We start from the raw sequence: 13,649 nt of genomic DNA on the forward strand, positions 1-13,649 counted from the left end.
TTGATTTGTTGTTTGTTTTTATTATTAATTTACAAAGACAATGGTTGTTTACAATTTGATGTGATGTCTCAAAGTTGTTTAAGGGTTGATTGCGTTTCATTGACTTTGATAACGTTATAATAGATCCAGATCGGTTGTCATAGACAACAAAACAAAAGCTTTTGCATAACCTTTGATATAATGATCCCAAAAGTTTATTTCTTTGATAATGCAATTTAAAATATTTTATAGCTAATCTTTGGTCATTCATCAAATAACAAAACTCAGAAATCTACTTTTTATTAATACCTGTTATCAGTATAAGCTCTATCGACATTATTGTTTATTTGATCTACATTTTTTTATTGTATTAGTATTCTTTGATTAGATTGTTTTAGTAATTTGTATGTCTTTGTTATTGATCACATTTGGTGTGCAGAATAACTTCAGAGACATATCGATTCATAACATTTTATCTTTATCGTAACTAAAAGATCAACGGTTTTCATACGTCTTAATATCGATTTACATTTAGCATATTTCGTTTGTAATTTGTTTTATAATGTTGCCACAGTTCTTAAAATCATGTCTGATTTCAAGAGGTGCGCTCAAGTAGAGTTCTTCATATTTAAGTAGTGAGATTAAAAAATTTGAACCAAGGGTAAACATTGAGAATTTTAAGATAGGCGAGTGTTGAGATTGAACTGTTTCATTGTTTAGAAACAAAGTGAATTTTTCCAAAGAAAACTAAAAGAAAACGGTTGAACAGGTCGATGTCGCCCGTAAAGCTCGTCTACGTCGATGCACAATGACCGAACATTACCCGAAGAATCATTCTCTCGAAGCAATATTAAAACCCATTTTCGACAGCAAACCAGCAAACGCTTCGGTCTTCCGATAACATCAATGTCACCCATTTTAAAAGTTCGGAGTTACGGATCATAATCTAAGAGTAGTTAAAACCACTTATTGTTATTATAAGCGCTTATAATAATGTTAATTATTCTTCATTAGTGAATGGGTTTATGAGCCTATAAAATTATTAAAGTTAAATATTTAGCGGGGATAAAGTCAGAATTTAAAGAGCTATTCAAACGAATTTGTTGCAATTCTCTACACTAAACATAAATGTATCTCCTTGTAAATCTCAAGTGCATTATCCCAGATATCTTAATATTTAACTATGTTTATTTTTTATACCTTTCAGTTTACAACACCTTTAAATTTCAGTTCTAAGCAACTTTTTATAATAGCAAACAATCAACACATGCTTGTGACTTTGTGTGTTTTTTTCATTAGAATTAAATTAACACTTTAATAAGATATAACTTTACTGGTGACACATTTTTTTTGCTCTGACTTTGCTGTAGTAATTTAAGAGAAAATGATTAATTTAATTAATTCCAAGCGTGACGATATCGAAATTTTCGAAAAAAATGCACTTTGATTTAAAACAAAACCAATTAATGCATATTGAAATTTGAAAGTATTAAGGGGAAACTGAATGTAACAATAAAATGAATAACTTTCCCTGCCATGCCCATGATCTAATTTATAAACAAGAATGCATAAATCGATGCCAAATCAAACAGAGAAAAGAAATAAAACGAATAAATGCATCAAAAGTTTTAATCAATGTTATCATTTACAATTTAATTATTTTGAATGATAAAGTGAATTTAGTTTTTTTTTTAAACTTAACTCATGTTAATGCTATTAGAGCCAATTATACCAAGAGCTCACATGAGCGCCTAATATACAAACCTTTTTTTTTAAGTTTTACGATAGATAAGTTTCGAAAAAAATGGATATTTCAAATTAATCAGTAGAAAAACTTAATCGTAATAATTTTCAAATAAGTAAAAGAGAAGAACTTTCTATGCAAAACAGAATGACTAACTACATACCTTCCACCGGGTTTTATAAAGATTTTTTTCAAATTTAAAGGTACATAGGTACCCAAGAAAAATAAAATATTTTTTACGATTTCATAAGAAAATATCGAAAGTTATGCTTTTTTTGATATATTGTTTTTGATAGCGTTTAGCAGAATTTTCGACTGGTTGATCCAATTTGATGATTCTTTTTTATTTCAAGATCCATGAGAAAGAATTCTGTTTATGTTTTTCGTTTAAATTCTTAAGCTGGGAAAATTAATTTTGTTATTATGTAACGAAGCCTTAAATCAATGAATTTGTAGATGAAAAGAAAACCCCGAATTTCGGCTATATTCAAATATATATTTTTTTTTTTTACTACTTCTTTTCCATTAAATGACTTCTATCATACCCCTCAAACATACATAACTCCAATTCTGAGAATTTATTGCAAATGGTAAAATATTAAACTTCATACAAAGGTGCCAATAAAGCACTCAAAAGAACCAATATTCCAATCGTTCAAGAGCATCAGCTGCCACCATAAAATCAAAAAAAATTATCAAAAATGTATTTTTTTCCAAGAGAATTGCATTTCAACTGAATGCAAATAAACAATTTTTTAAGAAAATCTTTGAAATGTTGATTCTAATTTGGCGATAAATATGAACTTTATCACTCACAACTCACAAGGCATGTCTTTATTCAATTGCTTAAAATCTTGTGCATATTGGCATAACATCAAAATAAATGTGGCATCCATATCCAAATGCAAATAAGCAGATAAAATAAAAATCCCGCTTTGCACTCGTTTGCGTTTGATTAAAAATTTTTAAAAAATCCCCCACCAGAATCAATCTGCACAAAAAATAAATATACATTTATCGAGTGAAAACAAATATGTACATATGTTAGTTTCCTTTGATATTGTAAGTAATATTCGAATATTTTGTGAAAGTTGTTTTTTTTTTTTTTCATTCCATCAAGAAAGTACAAATATTTAAGTGCTAAACGTTATCAACAAATAATACTTTACAATACATGACGTTCCAGATACCATTAAGGTGACCATTCCGTTCCTATACAGTACTAAAAATGATTCAAAACCGCGAACTTTCACATAAATTAACAATATAAAAAGGTGTTATAATTGGGTAAACGATGTTTTACTATTTATTTAAAAAAAAAATAATTTATAAAAAATAAGTTTAAAAACTTAAATTTGACTACTCTTAAATCACGGGTAGGTTAAAATATTTTCTTGTTTTCTACTTTTTCTTGTTTCACACTTTTTTTAACATATTTTTGTACGGTTCCAATTTTTTGAAAGTCTTTGTACATTAAAAAATTATACCGAATGACTTTTTGCCTCTAGAGGGTGTCCTAGTCCATTTCATGCAACATCTTGCTTCATGCAACGTCAAATAGCCTTTAACCAGCGGACATGTAAGACGCTTCCAAACATACTTCATTTGTCAAATTGAGATGGGTAGTTTAGAAGCTATGATATCAGATGAACATGCATACCGATCAAACAAATAAAAACGATCAAATTTTCACCCTGTATATCGTTCCTTTCAGTTGTTGCCAACCCAAAAAACACGCTTAATAACATTTGTATTCATAACTCTGGCTTTTCATAACTTCGTTTTTTGATACCTTTGACACGCATAACTCTGATATTCATAACTTCGTTACTATGTTTTTCATTTTTACATTTTTACTGTGAAGCTCAAAAATGCTAATTTAACCAGTTCAAATTAAATGAAAACATCAAATTGATCCTACAAATCGTGCTCTGAAAAACAGTGAAAACTGAAAATCGTATTAAAAATTACAATTTTGGTTTTTTTCGACTTTCTGAAAAATGACAAAATGTGTTTTTATCCACCTTTTCAAAAGTCACTCCTCAAATATGGTCACCAAAAATGTTTGGAATTCTTTCTTATCAACTGCACTGCGTGTGCCAAAAAAAAAAAACAAAACATCACATTCCAAAATGTAGAACCACAAAAAAGTTGAAACTCGTCATATCGTGTTATTGTGTTGATATTGTACATAAATAAAGTACATACCTACATGTATGGCTTTTTTCATTAAACAAAACCTTGGTTTTATAATATCAATTGATTTAAATATCAAAATGAAGGAACTACAAATTTCATTGTGTGTTGGAAACTACTGCGGGTGTGCATTGTGCAATAATAAAAAAATTTCATGTTTAAAGTTCCCTCATGCGCAAACAAATATTTAAAAAAAGGATAGGTATTTATTTGAATAATAAATATGATGAACCTCTGAACGTAACTTACTTAAGCTTACTATACATCTGAAATTCTGAAGTGAAAAAAAAACCAAAATGAAGTAAAACAAAAATACACTTCATTTTTGACTAAAACATTATAGATGCACATAAAAATCCTAATAACTATTCCAAAAAAGTATTACACTACTTCCAAAACGAACTTATTCTAAAAACGTCGCAACATAAAAATATACTTAATACAGCTAATTGCGACCTTAAGACCATACACAAATTTCTTCCCTGTTGAAGTGGGAGTATATTATGGAGTTATTACTTGACTTATCATGAGACGCTAAAATTGAGTAGGTCTTTGTTTTTTGTTATTTTACTCCAAAAGCAAACGTGACATTTGGATCACACGGTTGTGCGTGTGCATATTTCTTAATTTTGCAAACTAAATATTATACAATATTATGTAACTTGACAATACATAAGAACTAAACAAAAACTTTGAATTCATATTGTATTAAAGCTAATAATATTTGTGTCAATGTAAATTGCCAAGAACTTAACAATTATTTTGCTCATTGCCATAATGAAGCAAAAAATATATGATAACATATTTTGTATTGTATATTGCGATTACAGTTCGACGACTTCAGTATCAAGTTATAAATAAATATTTCAGTGTCTGTCGCTTGAGAGAATAATAAAATACAAAAACAAAAAGAAAACGATCATACAACACACCCTGCACAAGTATAAAGCCATACGATGCGATTATTTAATACCATGTTTTGAATAACAACAAAAAATACTAAATAATGTAATTGCTAAAGCACATACACGTAATTAAAATATCACAATCAGTCGTATAAACTTGTACATAAGCTATATGAGTGGTACCTTGGTTACATAGTTAAGCGATTTAGGGGCTCACGTAATAAATGATCACGATTAATAGTGTACTTTGGGTCAAAAAGTACCTCTTTAATTCTACGATTTACGTATATTGTACACTACTTTAAAAACTGGGAGTCAATATTCTTCCGCATATCATGTTCCCGGATGCCGGGTTTGAAAAAAAGACCACCCTTTAAAATAAAAAAAAATTAAACAAACGTTAAAGTGAATAAAAATTTCATAAATATGTATCCAAATAAATCATGCTGAAAATTAAAACTGGTATTTCTGAACGACTGATCTTTTGTGACAAATGGGGTCGCATGAAGGAGCAATTCCTAATGATTAACAGCTCTAAACTATTCTTGTCTGCGTGCAATTAATTTGCAGTAATGTAAGGGACCAAAAATTTACCTCCGAGTCCGAAAGTCTAAGCAGAGATAAACTTTTTCATGAAAGTGCCCGCGTTCAACACAGGTCTTTTGGACTTAAGTTTTATATTTTTAGAGGCTCTGATTGATCAGAGTCAAATGTCATCTAAATTTTACCTAACTTTTTATGATATCTGATCTGAAAATTCAGATCTTAAGTTCAAGTACCCTACATTGAACGCATAGAATGATACTTTCATACCCTCAGAGGCTATTGATTGCAATAGACAGCTAGTCAGCCTTAAAAACCTTTTAAATATGAAATTATGAAACCTTGTTCTACTGACTTTGCAAATTGCAACGTAAATTGAAGGCACAAGAAGATGTATATCGGTTTTGAATGTGCTTTATTAAAAAAAATTAACGGTCTATATTATCGATTATTTTAAAAATAACAAATACCTCAAAAATAGTTTTTGCCAGCTTTGCATGTCAAATCAAACTATTAAATGAAGGTCTTATATATACAAATTGTATATATCTACCTACCTACTACTAAAATACATCAGTAAAGTATTTTAAAACATGCACATTTATCCATTTTACTTTCGGTTTTATTTTCATTAAAAAAAAAATAAAATTATCAACAGTTGCTATGGGAGTTTGAAATGGGATAAACACAAATAAATAATAATCACTAAGCTGTGAACGATGAAACATTGGCTATGGTTAAGGTTTTCCCCTTCTCTCTCGAATGTTATCTGAAAATAGTAGGTCATATAATGTTATTTTGTAATGAAGGAAAACTTATTAAAGATAAAATGACTGATGTGATCGATTTTATTCATTGTGCAATAATAATAACAATATTAATGAATTATTTTTTGTATTTTTTTATTATTGAGAAATAGTCGTAGCATCTATTTAAATTTTTCGTGTCATATGTATAGTCAACAAGTTGATGAATCACGAAGAAAAAAAGTATAATTTACTTAAAAACTTGGTTACATGTTCCAAATTATCATTCTATAATGAATGTCACTGTCTTTTTGTTGAACAATTAGATATGAATCACTAGTAATGCGATTTTATATTTTGTTTGTCACTCTATATGTACCTATTTTAGTTAAGAAAATAAATATTATCAGACCTATGAAACAGAGAGCTAAAAACAACGATTTGCCAGCTAATGTCTCGATGTCCATATATCCATATGCCATATATCCATGGCCGTTGTACTATCTGTTTTTTCACCAACTTCATTTTGTTAATCTTCTTATTCACCCTTAAACAGTAGCGGGATGATTAAGGTCTAATGGAGGAGTTGAACCAGTTTCCACGGTTTTGCATTTTAATACTGACAAGCATACCACTACTAGCTTTTCATCTTAACGATGTCGATATTATCAGAAATTGAACGAACTTTTAAGGTGAAATTCAAAGTCTTTCTCTAGTTGAAATTGTTCTTAAGTACAAGTCTGAGCTCCTAGAAGGCTTTTGGGCACTTGGTTAATCATAATGTATGTTTTGACGAAATGTTCAAGCATTTAATTGAAAATTTCCTTCGATAATCGGGTTATTGATTGATTGATTGATTGATATTTGGGGTGTAAGATGTACTGCGACCTGTAAGATCTATTGTACCCCCCTTTTAAGCTATATGAGTTAGTACCTCATTTTATAGCTCCTCCTCTAACCTAATTCCTTTCATGAAATTGATTATTTGGGGTATTTTCAAAGAGTGCAATTTATCCTCTTCAACTTGGTAGCGACCCATGTGTTTAAATCTTTGGTGTATTAGTGCATTGCAACTACCCAGGATGTGATCTGGTGTTTCTTTTTTTTCGCTACAGAATCTACATGTTGCACTATTTACTAAGCCCAAAATATGTATTTGCCTTCTTAACTTACAGTGGCCCGTGAGGAGCCCAGTGATTAACCTGAGATTGTTCTTACTAAGACTGATACATGATATGAAACGCTCTCGGTTATAGTTCCCGAGATCGAGTTATGAAATCACCCCCCAGGTTGGAAATATTCCTATAGTGTTAATTTGTAAGTGCAGTCAATCGGCCTTCTTGAAGGTCCTCAGCTTAACTTAACGAATAATCAAAAACATTTTTAGAGGCTCTAAAAGAATATCGAACAATTTGCAGCAAGTGTTGCTCATTTTTATAAAACCTTACACCATCCGTTTGGTAGATGGTAGCCACATCCTGATTTCTAATCCAAGAAGAATTTTTGGTATACAAATATGTAATACTTTTTCAACAACAAGTAGCTGGTCACTGGTCCTTCTTCTTTTTTGTAGCTGACAATTTTTATGATTTCGAATGTGGTCTGGTGGATTGAGGAATTGAAACTCCAGTTTTACATTTGTTGGCCATCAAGTCTGAGAGAACTAAAGATTTGTGTCTTTGTTCTGAAACTTTTATCACTGGCAAGTATTTTTTTAATGGCTTTAAAATCCATTTTATCCAATGGAAATAAAAGTAATTTCGTTCAAAACCATATTTTCTAAATTCATTCAATCTTAATTTTAAAGAAATTTTGCTATTCCTATAGCACTCAAAAATGTGTATCACCAGTGATAAAGTAATAGAACAGGGGTACTTCAATGCCTCTGGTCTCTGGCAAGTGTATTAGGTTTCACTTTGGTCATGAAACTTTCTTAGTGTCAAGACATTTGGCAATACGATTTTTCCCTATTCTGACAAAGCAGCATTATGCACAATTTGCGAGGAATGCTGACATAAGCCATGGATTTATAAATAGTTATTTATTCCATTTCTAATTATATGCACTTTTAGCCCTAGATTACGGCATTGACTTACTAATTTCTTTCATGGATTACCTCTCCGTATAGCTACTTTATTAAACCAAAAGTTTCATTTTGCTCACCTTATGAAATTAATAGTTCTATCTTTTTATTTAAAATGCCACTATTTACATTGTTATTTTTGCTGATTTTTTACCTACTAAAAGAATTAAAAAGAGACGCCTGGTGTCTCGATAACAACAAAGTCTGGTTTGTTTCAATTCGAAAATTCCACATCCAGATCTGATCTATTCTTATAATTGTTTCGTTAGCATGTGAATCGTAAATATTCTATGACCCATTTAATAAGACATGATTTTGTTCGTGATAGAAAAGTTGGAGGTTGGCCGTTTCCTTAATTTAAGTCCAATCTTTCATTCCTTTCATCCGCTCTTTCGCTTCAACCTAGTTCACCTCTAGGAGTGTCTCCAGAATAATTAGTGTGCATCAACCTACCCTACTTTGACCTATCGACCATGGTCGACCCTTCCTTAACAAAGAATCTAGGTTAACATGTAATCCAAAAGAAAGGCAAACCTTTCATTAATATTGATTATTATGATTATCTTTATTACTACACATCAACCATTTAAATCTTTGATTAAAATGTACTGTCAAAATTAAAAAAAAAAAAAAAAAAAATTAATGTTCTTTCACCTTTGATTTACAAACCACATAAATTAAATCAATATTTTTTCCATTTATTCCCACCCATACCCATATTGTAATGTCCTTCTATTAAACCATCTAAATATAGATAGCTAAAACCAAACCCAATACCTTTTTTCCAATATATATTTGTATGTATACAACAACGGTATGAACGTCGTCGACCTACTAATTTACCAATTTACTTATTTTTATTTCCATTCACAGTGCACAGCTATCGACGACAGCATTGAAGATTCTGAAGGTTCCGCTACCGACGGCACCAATACATCCCTTGGAAAATCCTACGATGAGGTAATTTGTATATTTTTAGAAGCTTCTAACTTCCTTATGCTCACGTCATTTTGTTTTGTTCTAGATAACAATCCTTGTCGATGCGGCTTTCCAAAACAAAATCAAGGCTAAACAAAAAATGGGCAATCGCAGTACTGATTCAGATGGTAAATCTTCAGTCAGACTGTCACGAACATTAACCGAAAAACGTAAAGATTACGTGAGAAGGATATCAGAAATTCCCGATAGTTTAACATCAATCTCAAAATACGGAACCTTGCATCGAACTTTAAAAGCTCCAATATTAAGTTCTTTTAAATTGGAAGGTGAGGACGACGATGACGGTTCGAGTGATACAAGCAGTGATGAAGACGACGACGAACCTTCAATGATACCACCATTACCAACGTCAGCGTCTGCGGCGACTAGTCAGCGAATTCAACATTTCAACAAACTCATCGAGGATAATAAGACGACACAAACATTACCACCACCAACAACAACGATGATGACCACTACGACGAAGACGAATAATAATAACATCAAAATGCGTCCCAAACGATCAACAGATAGTCCTCAAATTATCAAACCACCTGGAGAAGATCATCTAGATTCAACGGAAGCGGCTAAAAAAGCCGCTGAAGCTGCAGCTGCAGCTGCGGATAAAGAAAAAGAAGCAGCCGAATCGCAACAGAGTCCGAAATTATTTCAAGTCTGTATGCTTGTTGGTTACAACATGAGCACAAATACTGCATATTTGAAATCGAAATACCCGCCAAACGAAGCCATTCCCGATAATATTGAACAATTGGTTTTCCCCCATATTGATCTCGTGCGAACGGGGAAGGAAAATCAAGAATATTGTCTCATTCTGACCGATGATCAAAATTACAAAATCTACGGCTATTGTAGGCGTGTTTTGCCCGAAAATTCAGATACATGTCTTCCATTATGTTATTGTATTATAAGCGAATGTAAAGCTCTGGGATTTTATCAGAAGCTGTTGAAGGAAGTTGAGTCCCGACATGGACAGACAGAGACTGAAATGAATGTGCTATTTAGCAATTTACAAAGAGCTGATATTCCAGCCGCTGGCAAGTGCTTACACATAAAAATTCCACTTTTCTCACGACCTGTGATGTTTTATTCGTCCAAACATATGAGTTTGGGAGCCAATTCGAAGAGTCTTAAAGATTCATTATTGGCTTCGCAGGAATCACTATCGGATACTAGTTCATCGGCAACACTCAACGATAGTCGGAGGAGCTTACTTGTTGGGAGTGAGAAGCCATTTGATCCGTTAGTTAGTCGAAGTCTAATTAGGGATCCACGCTATGATGAGATATTTATCCGACGACCGACTGATTTGCGTCTGGAAAATACAGAATTAAGTGAGCTGCTTATTTGTCTTGGTCCCGAAATGCTTATTGATGTTTTCTCCAACCTGCTACTTGAACGCAAAGTTATCCTGCAAAGTTGTAATATATCTCTGTTGTCCAAAGCAATTTTGGCCCTACAGACAATGCTATATCCATTTCAGTGGCCATATACTATTGTGACCATTGTACCATCGCATTTGTTGGAAATATGTCAAGCGCCATTTCCTGTGCTAGCTGGTATTTTAGATCCTCTTCCATTTGAAATCGAAGACGGTGCTGTTGTGAATTTGGACACAAAGAAAATAATTCAAACTTGCGGTGACGAGGGTACCATCATACCACCATCACTGAGAAAATCCCTTAAAGTTTCTCTAGCCATGGTCGATCTAATAGACAAAGGAAAAATGCTTTCCTCAGTTCTAATTAGTGAAGCATTCCTGCGTTTTTTCATTGAATTATTTGGTAACTATCGACTTGCATACTTTGATAAGGAGCAATTTATACAATCGCACAAATCTCAAAATACAAAACTCTTCCTTGAATGGTTTGTGGAGACATCAATGTTTCGGGGCTATGTTAATAATCGATATAAAACGGAACTAGGTGATGTTGTGTGTGATACTAGTACAGAGTTTTATAATACATTTGATGCCAGATTAATGGAGAAGAGCGAAAGTAATTTGAAGACAAGGAATATGGAATCTATATTGAAAGGCTCGAACATTTTCAAGAAGAGTAAAAGTAAAAGTTTTAAGAAGAGATTAAAAGAATTTTTTGAATAAATTGAAATCTCGAGAAAAGATTCACGAAAACAAAAAGAAAATGATAGGTTCTGATTCAAATAATAATTTGTGAGCGGTGCATATAGTCTGAGGGATGATCAGTGGAGAGTTGGTGATGTAGGTTTTATGAAAAACTTTTGTCGGCGGAGTGAGAGTGTTTGATTTAATAAATTTTTTTTTTCAATTAATTTATAAAGCTTTTAAAAAGCTATTAAAAAAAAAACTTTTACATAAAAGCTTTTTGTCTCAATTTATTCACTCTCCAAAATATATAAAGTCGCCATTAAAAATGGCAAGTCTTTCAAATCTCATAAAAATTGTAAAGTTTCCTATTTTAAAAGAGGTTTTAAATTTAATGGAGAGTGAATTAATTGGGTCATTAATCAAGCTTGTAAAAATTTTATTTTGAAAGAAACATAATTTGAAATCTTGCAAATATACCGAATTTTCTGGTCGCATGAGACCAATTTATGGATCTATCGAAACTGGGAAGCCTTCTTAGTTTTTTGTTCTTCATTGTTTGTCGAAATTTCTGATTTTCTTTCGGCAAAAAGCAATACCGTCAAGATTTTCTAGGCCGCAGTAACCAAACGCATCGCAATTTTTTATTTGATTTACAAATCAAAAAGAAATCTCTCTAAAATAAAGAGACTCTTCAAAACAAAGAGATAAATCTCCAATAAAAATAGAAAACTCTCCAAAATAAAAATTAATTTCTGGATTTATAAGTCCTGATTCATTAGTCATCCAAAATTATATATAAAAAAAATTGAATTAAAAACAAATATGGAACTGAGTGACTGATTGCGACATACATAAAAAAATATTATAGAAAAAATCATATCACATTTTGTTGTTGTTCTTGTTGTTATTCCTCCTTAATTACTTTGTTGCAATAATCATCACCAATTTTTTTTTAATTATTGTTGTTACTTTACAGCAATATTTTGTATATTTGCCTTAAATTACATTAAAATAAATTTAAAAATATCGAAAAAATCAAACAAACAAAATAAAACACACAAATATATTATTATTTTCTTTATTTTATAAGAGAATATTTATGTAAATATTAAAAAAAACAAAACAAATTTTATTTGAAAATAATTATTAATTTAAAAAAAGAAATGTGACATTTCTACTCTTTATTTTTTTTTTTGTATTTTTTCTTTTGTACGGAAATAAAATTTATATATATAAATAAATAAAGTAAACAATTTACATAGCCTAAATGTGTATTTGAATAAAATAAAAAAATAATGAAAGATATTAAATTATTTATGTATAAGTAATCATTAATATAAAAAATATATACAATAACTATGTATATCATTAAAATGACGAAATAAAATCACACACACACTACCACATGACACTGTATAAAATTAAATATATTATTAATTTTTTTAGTTGATATTATTGTTTTTTTTTTTCATAAATACAATTTTTATGATTTTTATTTAAAAGAAATGAAAAACAAAAAAATATAATTAAATATGTCTTGTTTAAGTTTTTGTATAGAGAAGAATGATAAATAAATGAAAAACATGTGTATTAAATGTAAGTTGAACGCTATTGTTGACGAAAATTTATGTTTGGTTTGTATTTGTTTCGTATTTCTAATATTTTTCAGAATAAAGCCTTAACTGCATTGGCCACTTTTGGCAAAAATACAAAAGTGAACATATTTTTTTTTGCTAACGCAATTAGTTTGTAAAAAAGAGCTTTCTCAATCATTTGTTTCAATTTTCCAAACTGAAAAAGTATACAAAAATGGTTTTGGAAATTTTCAATTTTGTACTTTTTTACTTTTTGAGCCAATGTAGTTAAGATTTAACTCAAAATAACATGATATGTACAACACCACCGAAAACAAAGTTTTTTGACCAAAATCAACGGAATTGAAAAAGTAAATTAATGCATAAAATTTTTTTTAATATTCGTCGAGTTTTTTACAACTTTGACTACTTATGGCCCAACATTAGCTTCAATATGGTGGGCCCAAAGGCAAAACCAAAATTGTAGTTTTGAGAAAAACTGTTTCAAAGCTTTGGAGGTCAGCAAAAAACGCAATAACTTTTTTTTTATGCACAATATTTTTTGTTACAGTAAAATTTTTTGTTTATTGTTTAGGAAAATGAAAAGGTTCTTATTATTTTAAAGTGCTTTCAAATTTTTGATGGCGGGTGTACATACATACCTACAACGTAAAAAAGCTATTTCAACGGAAGTATCAAAAATGATGCATAATGCATGATGTAGTGGGTGAAGTGCTTGACTGCTAACCTAAAGGTGTCCTTGCATTATTTTGCATACTTTGCATTTATTGGCAGTCCCCATTCTTTTGCAATCA

At 30.6% G+C, this 13,649-nt stretch overlaps 1 protein-coding gene across 1 annotated transcript in view; it reads left to right on the forward strand.

The window, feature by feature from the left end:
- LOC129921362 (uncharacterized) overlaps positions 1-12,336 on the forward strand; it is a 46,690-nt gene extending 34,354 nt beyond the window's left edge. Inside the window, exons 2-3 of the mRNA XM_056003162.1 lie at positions 9,070-9,156; positions 9,221-12,336. Of these exons, the coding sequence (XP_055859137.1) occupies positions 9,070-9,156; positions 9,221-11,296 (2,163 nt within the window). The 3' untranslated portion in view covers positions 11,297-12,336. The remainder of the gene's footprint in view (positions 1-9,069; positions 9,157-9,220) is intronic.
- The last annotated feature ends 1,313 nt before the right edge of the window (positions 12,337-13,649 follow it).

This window comes from Episyrphus balteatus, chromosome 1, assembly GCF_945859705.1.
Source record: "Episyrphus balteatus chromosome 1, idEpiBalt1.1, whole genome shotgun sequence".
In the NCBI taxonomy this organism is placed as follows: Eukaryota; Metazoa; Arthropoda; class Insecta; order Diptera; family Syrphidae; genus Episyrphus; species Episyrphus balteatus.